Raw genomic sequence first — 17,995 nt, 5'->3', positions numbered from 1 at the left:
GCTACTCTACACTGCTCAAAACTTGCGTTTGAATCGTCAGTGGCAAATCCTTTAAATGAAAACGTACTTACGTGAGTCAGAACTGCCGGCATTTTAGTCTAACGTTACTCTCCCTGGATCAGTAAACAGTCCTCCATAAAATGTGCTGCACACATCTGAATATTTGGGTTGAACTGTTCTGGAACGTTGTTGTAAATACAACTTAACCACTGATTTCTAGTCGTGTCCTCTTTTGGAAGACCAAACCAAGTAGTTTCGCTTTCACAACGAAACACACAGCGTCTCCACGACATGGCGGCGGCAACAACAATACTACAACGTGAATAAAAGTTACGCCTTCTTTCTTTGGGTGGACATTTGGGCGGCTTTATGCAAATCTTCCCACATCGTGATGTAGGTATGTGGGGGCGTGTTAGAACGAGCCGTTTTAGGTAGGCGTGGCTGACTCTTAAATTTTATAAAGAATATCTCTTTGGATTTGAGACTTTAGTCTTTGCAACTTTACAGATCTTCTTTATGCACCAAGAGCTTGTAACACTCCAAAGAGAAAGGAAAAATTTAAATCGCATCATATGACCCCTTTAAGTTAAAAACATTTTAATGATGTATTTTTTATTACAAACATGCAGCTTTTCATTTCATAAGATGTTAACTGATGGACTGGAGTGGTGTGGATTATTGTGATGTTTTTAATCAGCTGTTTGGACTCTCATTCTGATGGCACCCATTCACTGCAGAGGATCCATTGGTGAGCACGTGATGCAATGCTACATTTCTCCAAATCTGTTCCCATGAAGAAACAAACTAATCTACATATTGGGTGAGTACACTTGGCTGAACTATTCCTTTAATTGTAAGGAAGCAAATAAAAATAAATATATATTGATAATCTGTTTTTGTAACATCATTCCAAGCATTTCATTGCTTCCCAAGTCTGGTCTTGCATAGTGCGATAGATCTTGATCTAGCTTGAACAACTGGATGTCATCATGTTGCAATAGTTAAATGGAACAAGTGTTCATTGTGGCGTCTGTCTGGGCTCCTATACATACACCACACATGTACATCTCTAAGAGGTGGTAAATGTCCACAAACTGCACACACCCATATTAATACTGTTGTGCGTATGACAGCCTATACAAATATTCCTGGAACATCGTTCTTAACAGAGTGTTGAAGTAATTTCTAATGGTTTCTTCCAAACTCAGGGGACGAACAGATGAGCTTATGAAGAAGTACAGATGTTTTTTTCTGCTAATCACACAGCTTAACAGCGCTCTCATTTATGCCAGAGAATAGTGCATCATATCAATCAATGAAGCAAATCAACCACAGAGTATCTTGAAAACCTCCTGAGAATTTTCTAAGAACTTTCTCAGATAATGTTTCAATGACGGCTAATTTCACAAAAAGCCTCCAGGCACTTCCCACACTTTAACCTTTAAAAATAAAGAAATATTTTTCATTACAAATTATATATTATCAAATGCTGCCATAACCAAAACCTGATCGTGTTATTCAGCACGATTTGAGAATCTAGGAATCTTAAAGCAAATCTTTTTAGAATTCAGAATTTCATAAACTGCATACTTTTTAAAGTTTGAACCTATTTCGGAACCTTACAGTTTTGACTTTTTTCTAATGGTACAGTGTTTTTAGGATGAATCGTTGGTGTCGTAACATTCATTATTTAGATGTCACGTTGGAGAGAGACCTCTTCTAAATCAGTGGTTCCCAATCCTGGTCCTGGAGGCACCCCAACACTGCATGTTTTGCATGTCTCCTTAATCAAACGCACCTGATTCAAATCATCAGCTCATTAATAGAGACTTCAAGACCTGAAATTGGTGTGTCAGAGAAAGGAGACATGCAAAATGTGCAGTGTTGGGGTGCCTCCAGGACCAGGGTTGGGAACCACTGTTCTAAATGAATAAATGTAAAAATGCAGTATATATTCCACAGACTACCACATCTTGATAGTTTCATCTATCACAGTGAAGTCCAAACATTGCATATTTTTGTAAGTTACACATTCAGTTGATAGACATGATTGTCAACATGCAAAAGAAAAGCAAAGAATAAAGTATGTCACATACTCACATGTTTTCAGCAGATTTTTTCAGGAATGTCCCCTCAAGCTCTTCAAACCTGCACAGTTCTGCTGTTCCTCTGCCTGTTCATGCTGGGTTTCTTCATTGTGGGCGGGACTACTCGTGTCAACACGCCTCAAGCCTGCTCGCATTGGTCAGAGCATCAGTCAATGGCCTATCAATCACTCCATATGTTTTTTTTTTCAAGAAGTTCCACTAGAGGTAAACAGGTTTCCAAAAACGCTTCTGGTTGAGCTGGTTGAGCTATTGGTTTGTCAGAGCAATAACTCAAAACAGCCTGTGTATGGAATGTACTGCCAGCTATTTTAATAAACAATACGTAAACAGATTGCATTATGAACAGTGACAGTGATCTGATTGGGTATCCCTCAAAATTTCATTTGCTGCTGGTCTGCTGGTTTGATGATGGACCAGTTTTACAGACTGTGATGACGCGTTTTAGCAGTCATCAGGATCACAAAGTTTTTAATATATTCATTTTTTAAATTGTATGTACAATGTACATTTCTAACACTTCATACCAAAGCTAGGTATCGCTGCTGTGAGGGTGTTTCTAATACAGCGTGTTTTGGAGTGAAGGTAAATTTGACATTGCTTTTTCTTCTGTCTGCCGTTATCAGTCCCACTCTAGATTTTCCCCCTCTTTTTAAAAGTCATGAAAACACTATTTTGTCATTTTTCTTTTGCTATTTGACCAAATGGAAACACAAAAAATATATATTTGATGAAGTCTCCCATTTGCCGCTATAGAAGTTTACCCGATGACTTCCTCTACTGATAAACCCGGAAATGCGAAAAAGGTCCATTTAATTTCACCTCATGAGAAATAAGTATTTATTTTGATGTGTTGATGTATTAAAATTGTATATTAAGAGAATATTAACATTGATTAATATTATATAGACTATAGAAGCACAGAGCTGTTCAAAATCATGATGTGCCACCAAAGTCTTTTGGTATTTTTGCACAGATAACGCCACAGTATCATATTCACAAACAGAGGCTGGATAGTAGACCTACTGTGTGCACCACTGAGTTTACTGACACACAGACAAACACAAGTGCTAATAAACAATATATTATTAGTGTTTCTCTTCTGTTGATGCACTGAGCAGCCATATTGGACTCTGAAGTTGGAGTTGTTGAGATTCGAGTCAGAACTCCAACTTGGGAGAGTGTTCCGGTTAAAAGTATATACTGGGAACTCGCAATTATTGGAGTTTCTAACAGCGGCTGCAGTAATTGGCTCTTTTATTTTGAAGGCGGTTCTTCGCCATATTGCGCGTTGGATTCTCTCCCATTCATAAAATAATAATAGTGCACCGTCTTTGTTCTGAATATCTAAAGTCTTTGGCGCCACTCACATCGTTTTCCAATTGCATAATGACTTCACCCTAGGCTGGAAGAGCGTGTATAGAAATGTTCTATTATACATTAGGCCTGGTGAACTTTTTGCCTGTAAGGTAATTAGTTTCAGAGATTAGATGTTTGACTCTTCCTTAACATGAGAACATGACGGCGTGGTGCTTCTCGTCCGGTTTACCTCATTGCTTATTTGAAGTAAGTGGTTTACCATCGGGTTTTGGTTTTCTGAACCATGTCCATGACAGAGTCACTGTTTAAGTTAACGTTAGACATTTTGCTTCATTACCAGTGTTGGGGGTAATATATTACAAGTAACGCAAGTTATATAATCAGATTACTTTTTTCAAGTAACTAGTAAAGATCTACCCCACAACCCTAAACCTACCCATCGCATAGCATATACACGCCAAAGTCCATTTTTGCATATCAATACCACGAGTTTTCGTGTTTATTTGGCGTACTATTTATACGCACTTTCATGAGATCGGGTTGGTTAATTAGATAAGAGTGACAAGAGTCCAGTTGCATAAACTTAGCCTCTACATTAAGACTAAAGAACTAGTCTGCCCAACTAGCAGTTAGCCAAGGGGTAATCAGTCTTGTTTTTTGGATTAAACTTAGACTAATCTATATTTTCATGTAACCAAATAAAAAAAAATATGACCAGTTTAAAAAAACAAAATTTGATGACTAACTTATTTGGGGCAGTCTGCCCCTAATATTGTTCCAAATTTAGACTAACATACACATATGTGCAAGCAATGCAATGACATAAGTTACAGTATAGGAATGTTTAGCTAATGTAGGGTGATGTAAAGTAAAATGGCCAAAGTTACAAAAGCTAAAAAAATGTAAAAATAAATAAAATAAAAATAAAATTGTGTGCTTTATTTACCACCAAATTATACATATAATACTTTAAAGGTACATACAGTATTACCGTCCCAGTGACAGTTCTGCACCTTTATTTCTGAAAGTGCTGGATGGAAAGTGATACTGTAATTACAAATTAAAAAGATGAAAACTTAATCTATTTCTAAAGAAAACATGTTTCGTTTGAAACATTTCGATTAGACAAAGAAAAAGAATTTAAGAAACACCTGAAATTTCTTAATAAATTGCCGGTTTTTATTTTACAACATCCTGCAAACCAGGATGACAGAAAATGTCAACATTTGCTTAAACCAAAGTAGCACATATATTATTAAACTTCACAACTATCTAATATGATTTCCATCTTTAAAAAGTGCCAGTTTATCATTTCAAACAATACTGCTATTGTATGTTCAGAATGACAGTAACTGACCAGAGAAAAGTCACCGTTCATGTGGTTTAAATTGAAATTGTATTGTATGGTGCTAGCAATGCCAATGTCATGGGTTTAATGTCCCGTGAAAGCATGGACACGGATGATATTACCTTAAGTGTACAGGCTACTTATTTACATAAACTAGTTATTTATATAACACATTTATTGATTTTCTTGGTATTTAAACCACATGATGTACAGTTTTCTTAATATTTACACATATATCTTCAGACATTTATTTATCGATAGCTTATTTATTGATTCATTGTCTTGTTTTAAGCATAATTTGTTAGGTTTGTTTAAAACAAGAAAAAGTATATTCTTTAAAACAAGTCTTCATATTTAATCTTTAATACGGTTATGCTCACACACAGTTGGGTTATTTACAGAAGTGACCGCATTCTATAACCAGATCATCTTTAAAGCTGAAGTGTCCCATGTAACTTAAAATACTTTCCTATCACAGTTTAATAAGCAGAGACATCTACAAGTAAGCCACTCATATGTTTATTTTCTTGAAAACTATAAACAGGTCTTGCCCTACACAACAACATATATTCGACCAAGCATAGACAGACTGACTTTATGTGCAGTCTATATCCTATTGCATCCAAAATTCCCAATTCAAAATTGTATTTATTTATTTGATTGTTTTTACTTTGCTGATAAAAGTACATGATTTGATAATACACAATAACAAATAGATGGATGACAAACAGCCTCTTAGATTTTTTTCTATTATCACTGCAATGAATATAAAACTATAAATCACACAGCCCGTTATTAGTTTAGACACTTCGACTCAAATGAAATGTTATCTATGTTCAACCTCTCCTTTACCATCGATATCATTGTTAATTAATCTATTGACATGCAGTTTTCTCTGATTCAGCAATGCTGTGTTTGAACTGAAGATGGACTTAGTCTTATTTTAATGTTATTTATATAGTATTAACATTATGAATGAACTTTTCTTTTATATTTTCTTTATTTATCTATAGTTTTTATTTTAATTTTATTTTAAGTTTTAGTCATTTTATGTTTAAATACTTCTAGCTTTAATTTAGTTTTATTTCAGTTCTAGTTTTAAAAAGATATAGTATTTCAAATGAAACATTTAATTCCCAATGTGACATTTCTAATTTCTGTTTAAGTTTTAGAAGTTTTGCATCTAATATTTATTTATTTGTTTCAGCTTTATTTCAGTTTTTAATATTTTTACTTTCAGTTTTAGTTTTAACTGACCATAACAACTGTCTTGACTCCCCGATCTCATCAAAGGCATGTTAAGACAGCTGATTTCGTGTCCTGGAACGATATCCCGGAACTGAACCAAATTCCAGTGAGTGTAGTGCTGATACTAACCGTCCTGACACACCTTTTCATAAACACTTAATTAACCTATATTCCCATGAATCTTCAGGCACAGTGTCAGTTTGCAAGGTTCCTAAACAGAAGCGGAGTTTAGAACTTCGCCACCATTATGCAGCATGAATAGAACGCAGCACGTTCTCTGGTCAAAGAGCAGATATATATAGCAATATTGTCCTTCACGTTCTATAAAATCTCACAAGGTCCTTCTATTTATACAACACCAAGTGGTTCCTTATTAGGAGCTACTTTTAAGATTTGTTTTTTGTATTCAGACATTTCATCAACATTCAAAAACATTTTACATTTCGTTTTCCCTCAAGCACACTATAAAGAGGTTGAGGGTGATTTCCTATTTTCAGACCTTGATTTACTTCTCTTGTTCTTGATGCTGCTTCTGAAGCCCTGTCCTGCCATGAAGTAAAGGATGGGGTCGATGCAGCTGTTGGCGCTGGCCAAAGGTCGCGTGACCTTGTAGGCCATGCTGGCAGCCTCCAGCATCGAGCAGCTCACATGTTTGTCCAGGTAACGGAAGGTGTAGTATATACTGCGGTTCACGTGGAAAGGCAAGAAGCACAACATGAAAGCCAGGAGCACAATTATGATCATCTTCACCGACTTCTGCTTAAAGCGCTGTGACTTTGGACCTCCACCAATACCGGGTTCCTGAAGTTTCTTCACCATCAGGCCGTTGCAGACCAGCACCACCCCAAACGGTATGACAAAAAGCAGGAACATCACCACCGAGCTGTAAACGATAAAGTCATTGAAGAGCTCCTTGCTTGTGGTGTCATAGCAAACCGTTGATTGTGGTTTCATGTCACCGTTAATATTCATCCTGGAGAAATAAAGAATGGGTGCCTGTAAGATGAGAATGATCACCCATATTCCCACAGAAACCAAACGAGCGCGACGGCCATTCATCCAGTACAAAGAGCGCACCGGATGACAGACGCCTAAAAACCGGTGCAGACTGATGCAGCTGAGGAAGAGGATGCTCCCGTAGAGGTTTGTGTAGAAGAGAAAGCGAATCAGCTTACACATCAGCTCACCGAACGGCCAGTCGTTCTTATCAGCGTAATAGTAGATGAGGAACGGCAGAGTGAGGACGTAAAGCGTGTCGCAGACGTTGAGGTTGATCATGTAGATGGTGCTGGGCTTCCAGTGTTTGGTTCGGAACAGGATGACGTACATGGCCGTGATGTTCAACCCCAGACCGAACACAAACACCAGAGAGTAACTCACCGGGAGGAGAATGTACTTGAAGTGTTCTTCTATCTTACAGTGATAACGATCGCTGATGTTAGTTGTGGTTGTGTTGTTAAATATCGCCATTCTGATCCAGATCTGTCAGAGAGAAAGACAATGAAATCAATCATATCTGAAGAATAAGATGTGAAATTCAGGACTGAGGGGACAACGTATACAAATGATATACATAACATCTGTCAAACAAGCAATATTTAATAAGTTAAAATGAATGAGATTGATTCATGGATTTATTGATAAATTTATAAACCTAGTTGTTGTGCATTTAAGTTAGAATTTTGATAGACATTTTGTAAAAAAAAAAACCAGCATGCATTAGCTAGTACTGTATATATCAGCATACAAGTGTTTCCAGTTGTTTTTCAAAGCCCAATGCAGAAAATGAGCTTTTAAAGTTGCACTAAATGCTTTTTCTGGTCATCACACACCCCTTACTGTGCTTTCATTAATGACACAGACCAACACATATCGATCAATGCACTGAATAAAGCCATAAAGTAGCTGAGAACTCACTTAGAATTTCCTCAGAACGTCGTTCAGTGTTTGTTATAGATCATATCTGCGTCTAATGACATTTGATGTAACTTAAACTACTGAACAAAAGCTATTAGGCATCTCAACAGTTTTATGTTAAGCAGACAGATTGTGACTTTTATGAATGCATAATTTAGTTGCTCTCTCTTTGGACTGATTTTTTAAATTTTTTATATTGACAATCATTTTACAGTGCAAGCTCATTAAAAAACTTAATGATACAAATAGTAATGCATGTTATACTGATGTTCAAGAATCATGCAAAATTAAAAGCAACTCACACAGATACTTTCAGTGGCTCCTTCAGCAACAGATGTGCCTCCTTTCAGTTTGCATACCTACATAGACCTGCTTTACCTCTGCCTGTTTATTCTGCATATATCCGCTGTGGGTGTGTTTACATGCCTCAGCCTGCTCTTATAGGCCACAGCGTCAGCCAATAATATGTCAATCATTCTGGAAGCCTCACACAGCATGACTGCTGGGAGGAAGGTTTATAACAGTCACTTTAAAGGAATAGTTCACCCAAAAATTAAAATGTGCTTAAGATGTACTCACCCTCAGGCTAACTCAAAATATAGATGAGCTTGTTTGTTCATGGGAACAAATTTGGAGAAAGTTAGCATTACTTCACTCGCTCACCAGTGGATCCTCTGCTGTGAATGGGTGCCGTCAGAATGAGAGTCCAAACAGCTGTTTTTCGCTTCTAAATGGTGTTTAATCTGTGAATATTTCTCAATATTTCTCAATACTTCAGTTCAGATGAGACATCCTTTTCACTGGAGGAAGCAATAGTATGGATTATGGACTCATTTTTTGGAAGCAGCTGTTTGAAGTAAAAAAAAAACTCTTAATGATTTGTTATTTATAAACAGGCAGCTTTTAACTTCACAAGATGTTAACTGATGGACTGGAGTGGTGTGGATTACTTGTGGATTACTGTGATGTTTTTATCAGCTGTTTGGACTCTCATTCTGACGGCACCCATTCACTGCAGAGGATCCATTGGTGAGCAAGTGATAGGATGCTACATTTCTCTAAATCTGTTCTGATGAAGAAACAAACTCATCTACATCTTGGATGGCCTGAGGGTGAGTATTTTCAGCACATTTTCATTTTGGGGTGAACTTTTCCTTTAACTCATAACGTCGTTGTTATCAGTGCCATATTTCCTGTAACCACGTTTATTTTAGAGTTCCTGATGGTTGCTCCTCCCTAGTCATTCCAGAACAAACTTATAATTTTACGTCAATGTTGATTCATATAAGTCAATGTTGATTCAGATGATGAAACAAACTCATCTACATCTTGGATGGCCTGAGGGTGATTTCCAAAAGATTTTCATTGTTGTGTGAAATATTTCTTTAAGGTTACAACTGAAATCCCATCTGTTTATCAAGATTATGTTTCAGTAATCTATTCAAATCAATAATACTGAAAAAAACACACCATGCTTTGCATTTTAACATGTTTCAGAATAGTACCCTTGGCGAGAACCCTGCAGAGTTTGGCAAAGGAGAAAGGCGTATGCTAATTATCAATAATTAACGTCTTGCCCAACAGTACAGTGAAGAGAATTTCACACAACCCAAAAGAAACTGGAAATTCGTTCGTTCAGGGAATATATGTTCTAAAATATATAGCAATTTTCTTTGAAAAAAGGATTCTTAGTATTGTGCTGTTGATCATTCTGTTTTAAATTATACTTTTTGTTATGTTCTTCAAATATGTTATCTAAAGTAATCAGGCTGATTTCATACGGTATATACAGTAGACTGAATAAAACCATAGTTTAGATGTTAACACATGAGGCATATTGCTTGGTTTCCTGACAAACTCTTTTTACAGTACAAATACAACAAAATATTTTACACACTGACAAAACCTAATGAATTGAATGCAAAAAAACAGCAAAGCTTTGTACTGACCTGTTCCTCTGTTCCTCTCAGTTTGAATTCATCTGAGACCTTCACAGTTCCAATACAAGGACAAAACAGGCTTCATCAGATTTACACGAGGTCCGCCATCCTTCCTCTGTGACTCTGTTACTGTGAAGGAAAGAAAGAACGTCAAGGTGTTCAGTTGCTGTCTTACTTGCCTCACAATACTGTATTAATTATTACCCTTAGTAAGCGGAGTTATGAACCTGAGTTAAACTTTATGTGGTCAGTCTCTGCACGTAAAACAAATGTTTGGGCACACTTGACTGAATTTATATTTCTCATGATCTTAAAAACCTTAAAATGTACAAACTTAAGTGGCAGATTATGTATACATTTCTTTAAAAAATAAAATAAAATATGAGGATGATCAGACGAGTGTTAAAGGGGTCATATGATGCTGCTAAAAAGAACATTATTTGGTGTATTTGGTGTAATGAAATGTGTTTATGCGGTTTAAAGGGGTCATATGATGCGATTTCAAGTTTTCCTTTCTCTTTGGAGTGTTACAAGCTGATTGTGCATAGATAAGATCCCTGAAGTTGCAAAGACTAAAGTCTCAAAACCAAAGAGATATTCTTTATCAAAGTTAAGACTCTGCCACGCCCCCCTAAAACGGCTCGTTCTAACACGCCCCCACATATCTACCTCACTATGTGGAAATATTAGCATAATGCCGCCCAAATGTGCACGCAATAATTGCAGTGTTCTTAATCTTTATAAGTTAGTAGTACTGTTCGGGTTTACAGTGTGGGGGCGTGTTAGAACGAGCCGTTTTAGGTAGGCGTGGCTGACTCTTAACTTTTATAAAGAATATCTCTTTGGATTTGAGACTTTAGTGTTTGCAACTTTACAGATCTTCTTTATGCACCAAGAGCTTGTAACACTCCAAAGAGAAAGGAAAACTTGAAATCGCATCATATGACCCCTTGGCTTAAAGGACAGGCCTACAATCAATAGATGCTTCAAAAGTGTCCCAGGATGCACCTCATATAGTTGGCTGATGTCCAAAGTGAGCAGAACTGGCATCTAGACAAAGAAGAAGCTCAAATATAAGAGAGATTTCATTTGTGTCACGCATTTTGATCTTTATATAATTCTCAGACTTTCAGGTTTTTCATCACTCTAACATGTAGAAAATAGTCATCATAAAGTCTGAGTAGTAGTTTTGACTGTTCTTTCATTAATTTCTTCATTGTGACAACTAGCCCCAGCTTATTCAGAGAGATTTACATTGTGGGGAAAAAATCAAAAGAATAAAATCACTGTATGTTAGAAATAAATAGGAGGTTGACCATGGTATTAGAATCCATTTTATGAGATTCTTAGATCTGATTATTGTTATGCATCATTGCGTAACATCCAGTGAATTTTATTGGATTTTATATGATCAATATTGCAATTACACAAGGCACAAGTTTAAGGACCTTTATGACACATTCCAAGAAAAATCAAATAAATCTTTGAAGGTGTAGCTTCATGTTCAGCCCTGCAAGATTTAGTGGCTTTATATGTCGATGCTACAGATGTGTTAGACATTCCAGAACTGTTCGAATAATTATTTTATGCATTTGATATCTATTTTCTACCAAATTCTACAGTCGATAATTAATTTTGCAACTCTGTCAGAAGTAAATCAAAATTTGTTTTGTTTTCATCCTCTGGATAAAGAATGATTAGGATTGCGAAATGTACTAACTTTACTATGGCAAAGGCCTAGTTTGTGAATAGTAATGAACTCCATTCGCCGTTGGCGCATTCTTGAACTGTCCAATCACATAACTTCATTAATATTCAAATAACCAGCTGACCATTGCCCACGCGCCATCGTAAGCCAATCGGGTTCGCCTAGTGAGGGAACGTCCCGTTACGTAATTAATATTCATGAGCTGATCCTTCCCCGTAGTAGGGTTCGTCCAGCGGGGTTCGGTGTGTCCGGTCCGGGGCGCTGTTGGGCTGGATTTCACGGTTGGAGACTCATATTTGGAGGCATATTCTCTCTTTCATTACTTTCTTCCCTGATCCGCAGTGTTTGTTGAGCGTCTGCCCGACTGGATCTGCTTCATCATGGCCGTCTGAATTCAGATCCAAATCCCAGTCTGATCCCCTTTTCTCAATCATCCATCCCGATCGCTCTGGGAATCATTTCTTTGGGATTTTACTTTATTTGTGCCAATGTTCAAACATGCAGCCTCCGCCAAGAAAGGTAAGAAACCAGCGTTGGAACAACGTGTTTTTTTGTTTTTGTTTTTTAAATGTGATTTGTTACATTGGCCCGAAGTTGCAACTTTGTATCCAGCCGCGGTTTGTTTTGAAATAATGTATCCGTTTTTATATGTAACGGAAACAACGTTCAAGAGTTTTCTCGAGCGGTCCTGTTTTTATTGTTGTTTTTAAAGCAGCAGCGGTTGCAAATAATCCCGAAATTCAGCAGATATTTTTCTAGAGATGATAGATGAGTGTTTCAGGCGCTTGTTCTCAGATAACGGTTAAACCGTGCAGCCATGAGAGTCGTCTTGTTGTGTGTGTTTTTCCTCAGATTGGACCGAGTCACCACGCTTTTGTCAAATAGACGGATCACCGTTCATTATTCTCACCCTAAAGTCTGACATTTTGTTACACATCTGGCTTAAATGTGTCCAAATGTCATGCACATGTGAGAAAAATGCGTTTAAATTCATATATCCTACAGAAAGATGTTTTACTGTCTCCCTCAGAGGTGACAGCAGAGGTGTTGGGTTTCAAACTCGTGTCCCACAGGCTGTATGGAGGAATGTGAAATTACCACGCGAAACCATTGTATTCCCATCATTCCGCACACATTTATGCATTCTAATCATCAGAGCATTGCATCAGAGTGTAAAATCCTTAAAGGTGACGTCTGACTTTTTGCAATTGCTTTGTCTTGTGAAGAGAAGGAAGGCAGATAGCATGTAGCACACGTTTACCCCACAATAACCCTCTTATTTTCGCTAAACGACGTTTTAAAATGCAAATATTAAACAAAGATGCGTTTGCTCTGGTCGTGTTCACGCTGATAGTGTTTCCTCTCTTTTGAATGGGCAATAAATGACGTCTAGCTCTTTCTATAGATATGCAGGACACAGGATAGCCTCCAGTAAATGATTTGTGTAAATCATAGGTTAAATGTGAGACTAAAAGGTGCATGTGCTGGTCAGACAGTAAATGTGTCTTTCATACCAAATATCTGATCAGATCTGATCTGTGTCTGGCATCAGTGTGGATATTTCCATGAAGACCTGAGTAAATGCCTGGAAAATGTCCTGTTTTGTTGTTTTCCTCTGACGCAAATGCTGCTGAGAGTGTTTCTTCCATCTCGGAGTAATAATGCTTCACCTGTACAGCTCAAAGTGTTGACGAGAGCCGTGCAGCTGCTTGACAAACCATGTGTTTTATGGTGTAACGTTGTGTCCTGCTGATGCTGGTAGGGTTTGATGCGGAGCGTTCTGTATTATTTTCCGTCCTCCTTGCCTTTAACCTTTAGGGAGTTGTTACAGAACCAATTATCTCCTCACCTCCCAAGTGGAGAACTTCTGTTGTAATTAACCGTTTCTCCCCAGATATTAGTCAACCTGCCCGGGCTCATTGGTCTAGTCCCATTGGGTTTTACTTGCCTGTGTGGGGCGGCTGAGTATCGCACCTTCTTTGTAGCCATGTTTGGTTCAGGTACCAGTGCCTGTGATTGAACCCAGACATTGAGGAGATTGTGTTCCTCTTGATTGTTTTAAGAGCATTTAAGAAAATAGTAAACTGAGAATTTACTCACCCTTGGGCCATCCATAATGTAGAAGAGTTTGTTTCTTCATCAGAACAGATTTGGAGAAATGTAGCATTGCATCACTTGCTCACCAGTGGATCCTCTGCAGTGAATGGGTGCCGTCAGAATGAGAGTCCAAACAGCTGATAAAAACATCTCAATCCACAAGTAATCCACACCACTCCAATCTATCAGTTAACATCTTTTGAAGCGAATAGCTGTGTGTTTGTCCATAATTAAGCCCATCACTTGCTCACCAGTGGATCCTCTGCAGTGAATGGGTGCCGTCAGAATGAGAGTCCAAACTGATAAAAACATCTCAATAATCCACAAGTAATCCACACCACTCCAATCTATCAGTTAACATCTTTTGAAGCAAATAGCTGTGTGTTTGTCCATAATTAAGCAATTTTTTTAACCATTGCTTTCGGCTAAAATCCTTTATCCATGATAAAAACAAACAACAAAACAACCCAAACAGTTCTAAACAAATATGTCATTGCATTTTGATGTGAGAGGACAACAGGGGATGAACTTTTTGCTCTGGAAGAAACGTTATTGTGGATTATGGACTCGTATTTTGACCAGAAGGGACAGTTTAAAGTTAAAACATCTTAATGATAGATTTTATTGCTTCACAAGACGTTAATTTATAGACTGGAGTTGTGTGGACTACTTGTGAATTATTATTGTGATGTTTTTATCAGCTGTTTGGACTCTCATTGACTGCAGAGGATCCATTGGTAAGCAAGTGATGTAAAGCTACATTTCTCCAAATCTGTTCTGATGAAGGCCTGAGGGCGAGTACATTTTCAGTAAATTTTCATTTTTGCTGAACTATTCCTTTAACTCATAAATTTGTTATCAATGCCATATTTCCATATTTACGCCACCATAGTCATTCCAGCAAAGAGCTGTTTATGAGCTCAATCAATGTTGATTCATAATTGAAGGGTTTTTCTTTATCATTCCATGACTTTCACTTCCACATACTTTAGGATATGAGCAGTTAAAGGTCTTAAACGAAACCATCACCTGCGTCTTTATTGTTGACCTCAAAGCATTTATGCTTGCAGTTTCCTGTAGATAAACCTAAAACTTTTATCTTTCATATTACTGGTATGACACTACACACTGCCAATAAAGAACATTTATTTTTAATCGATGGTTCCTTTAACATCCATGGAACCATTCCGTTATAGGGGAAAATTGTATTTTTTTTAAAGATTATTAAAGTGTTCTTCGAAAATATGGTTCTTTTAGGAACTGCTCACTGAAAGTTTTTTTTTGGGGGGCGGGGGACTGAAAATGGTTCTTTTATGGTATACATTTAGTTCTGGAACTAAAGCGGTGCGAAAGGCCCTACTGTGAAACCTCCCTTTGGTACCTTTATTTTTAAGAGTGTGATAAAAGAAAAATGTGACAAAATGCTACTACCATGTATTTTCGGACAGAATTCTGCGGTGCGTGAACATGCCACTTATTCAGTACCATGGTATACTAATATTATAAATGTGTCTTTGCTGATTACTTACATTAGTAAGTAAAAATTCATGAATTCTTCTGTTATTGATACTGTGTAAAATTGGCATATTTTATAACATTTTTGTATAACATAATAGTTTCTGAACTCTTTAGATATCATTAAAGGAACACTCCACTATTTTTGAAAATAGGCTAATTTTCCAACTCCCCTAGAGTTAAACAGTTGAGTTTTACCGTTTTCGAATCCATTCAGCCGATCTCCGGGTCTGGCGGTAGCACTTTTAGCCTTAGCTTAGCATAGATCATTGAATCTGATTAGACCGTTAGCATCTCCTTATGTTTCCTAGCTGGGGACTATTTTCAGGCGCTGCGTAATATCATTACTCCTGCTGCACCGATGGTACGGCAGCAAAGTTCCTTGATTATTACGCCGGAATGAGAGTATAGTTCCTAGCCATATCGGCCTAGAAAATCGTAACTTTTCATTTTCCGTCGGTCTTAGTACACGATGTAACTACAGAAGAGTCAAGTTTTAAATAGGAAAAATATCGAAACTCTTTTGTCATTTTTGAGCGAGATGCTAACGGTCTAATCAGATTCAATGATCTATGCTAAGCTGCAGCTAAAAGTGCTACCGCCAGACCCGGAGATCGGCTGAATGGATTCGAAAATGGTAAAACTCAACTGTTTAACTCTAGGGGAGTTGGAAAATGAGCCTATTTTCAAAAATAGTGGAGTGCTCCTTTAAATAATATGGAATATTAGGATGTGTCATGCCAGGAAACAATTCCACTGTCATGCTAAATATAAATAACAAATTTTTCTCATAATAAAAATACATAATCTGTTGTAATTTGTTATAATTCTTTAATCTTATCCAGTTAAAATAACGTTTCTGACATTTCTGAAACATTTCTGACATTTTAAAGCCTTTGAAGCATTTGAGGCATTTTACACACCTCAGTGTTACTTTTTATGATAAGTCTCTTCAGAAATGTCTGTCAGCAGAAAAATTTAAACATCTGTTTTTAATTTTGGTACAGTTTTTATTTTTTAAGTTGTTTCAGTTGATGTAATAATGTGTGTTTTTAATTTCTTTTGTATGCTAAAAAAAAAAAACTTGCAGTACTTAAAATAAAGCTTCATCATTGTTAGTCCAGGTCAGCTAGATCAGGTTTGTGATTGCTCATCTTATAGGTTAGACTATTATAGAACTATATCTATATTAGTCTAAACTATAAGATGAGTAGCATTATATTGTGTAATATAGAATTGTTTAAAGCTAAAGTGTGTTCAGTTCAGGCAGCAGGTGTAAAAAAAAAAAAAAGACTATTTTCACAACAGGTTCCCTGAACACTGCTGGTCAGATTGTCCCGCCCCCAAACTCACGCCATTGGTTGAGCCAATGTTTTGAGTGACAGCATGCCAAACTGTGACAGGAAAAAGTTTTAACATCCAAAAATGACCCACTTGAGCTTTAATTACGCTTGTGACAGTGGAGTGACATTCTGTATTTTTTATACAAGGAATCGAACATAAAACTGTCCGTCTGCTGCTTTGATTAGTGGGAATTCTGCTCTTGTTGTTTGGAAGGATTGTGAATTTGTCATCGTGTCTCGTACAGTTGACTGGAGCTGGAAACACAATAATGAGCTCATGTGGGACATTGTGTGTGTTTGTGCAGCTGGCACGTGCCATCCTCTTCCTCACCTCTAATTATGTCTTCTGCTCTTCAGGTAAAAGTGACACAGGAAGTGAAGAACACGCATACGGAGCAGCTCGGCCGCCTGCACCTCAAACACCAGACGGAATGTGATTTATTGGAAGATATGAGGTAAAGCATAAAAAACACTGCCTAAAACACACACGTATCCTGAAAAATAAACTAATAAAACAGGCCGCAGAAAAAGAGAGTGAATTCTCCCCATTTTTGAAGAACGAACACAGGAGCGGGATGTGACGAAGGCGTTTCCTTTGGACTTCCTGCTCGCGGGCCATTCGTTCCCACAGCTGGAAGTCATAACTGTGCTGCTTTTCTCTTTTTTCCGTTTTTTTCTCTCCTTGTCTTCTCTTAAAAGGGATTGCGGGCTGTTTCAGAACAGGGGAGGGAGTCGTGTTAAAACCGCTGCGTTTGGACATGGAATTTATGCACGTCTTGTGCTTGTATGTGTTTGTACATGCTTACGGGTGTTTAAGAAGATATTTGACAGTGGCACGCCCTCACAAGGGAGCTGAAGACAAAAATTGCAGTGCAATTGTAATCTGCTGCAGAGGCTATTTTGCTGTGTGTTAGTGTTATGGAGTGAAAAGATGTCCAAAAGAGAGCGAGAGAGTGGGTCAGGATGGGCTGAACTCCATGTTTTTACAAGTAATTAGTTGATGGACTGTATGAAAGACTAGTCTAATTTAAGGGTGAATGTGTCCCCAACTACAGGCAGAAAAGACAAAAAATAGTGAGACATGAAAGTCAGTCACGCCGTGAGTCAGGTAACCATCTGGAATCCTGCCGAATGTGCAGTTCCCTAGCTGCTGCTAGCGATGCCTTGTTGTGTCCCGTCGCCAATGTTAGTCAGGCTAGAAACCATGTTTAAAGGTGATGCTTGTAATTATTCAGGCCGTGAAAATGCTCAGTTTAATGTGCAGGAAGAACTGCCAAGGAAACATTGATCTGCTTTTTGAGGCCTGTCAACTTTGTCTCAACCGATTTTGAATCACTGTTTTCCCCTAATAATGGAAGTCAAAGATGGAAGGGAAGCATGAAAACCCATTTGGAAACTCTGTTTTTAAAGTCTTAAAGGGTTAGTTCATCCAAAAATTCTGTTATGAATTACTC

General features: G+C 37.5%; 2 protein-coding genes across 4 annotated transcripts in view; one reads left to right on the top strand and one right to left on the bottom strand.

Moving 5' to 3' along the window:
- Nucleotides 1–5,962: 5,962 nt before the first annotated feature.
- LOC107705783 (P2Y purinoceptor 2-like) lies at nucleotides 5,963–11,665 on the bottom strand. Of its 3 annotated transcripts, XM_016509234.1 has the most exons (3): nucleotides 11,599–11,665; nucleotides 9,888–10,007; nucleotides 5,963–7,503 (listed from the first exon to the last, which is right to left on the bottom strand). In XM_016509234.1, the coding sequence occupies exon 3, from the start codon at nucleotides 7,489–7,491 to the stop codon at nucleotides 6,484–6,486; it is 1,008 nt and encodes a 335-aa protein (XP_016364720.1). In that variant the 5' UTR covers nucleotides 7,492–7,503; nucleotides 9,888–10,007; nucleotides 11,599–11,665; the 3' UTR covers nucleotides 5,963–6,483. The 3 variants fall into 3 exon arrangements, with proteins under 3 accessions (XP_016364720.1, XP_016364721.1, XP_016364719.1); XM_016509235.1 differs by lacking the exon at nucleotides 11,599–11,665 and having other exon boundaries at nucleotides 9,888–10,037; XM_016509233.1 differs by lacking the exons at nucleotides 9,888–10,007; nucleotides 11,599–11,665 and adding an exon at nucleotides 8,241–8,311.
- Nucleotides 11,666–11,783: 118 nt separating this feature from the next.
- The window catches only part of fchsd2 (FCH and double SH3 domains 2), an 89,765-nt gene continuing 83,553 nt past the window's right edge, over nucleotides 11,784–17,995 (top strand). The window contains exons 1-2 of the mRNA XM_016509236.1: nucleotides 11,784–12,105; nucleotides 16,899–16,996. Coding sequence (XP_016364722.1) covers nucleotides 12,085–12,105; nucleotides 16,899–16,996 — 119 coding nt within the window. The 5' untranslated portion in view covers nucleotides 11,784–12,084. The remainder of the gene's footprint in view (nucleotides 12,106–16,898; nucleotides 16,997–17,995) is intronic.

This window comes from Sinocyclocheilus rhinocerous, unplaced genomic scaffold (genome assembly GCF_001515625.1).
Source record: "Sinocyclocheilus rhinocerous isolate Xijiao unplaced genomic scaffold, SAMN03320098_v1.1 scaffold834, whole genome shotgun sequence".
Taxonomy (NCBI): Eukaryota; Metazoa; Chordata; class Actinopteri; order Cypriniformes; family Cyprinidae; genus Sinocyclocheilus; species Sinocyclocheilus rhinocerous.
Note: the sequence above shows the minus strand (reverse complement) of the source record. Positions and strands in the feature narration are given on the sequence as shown.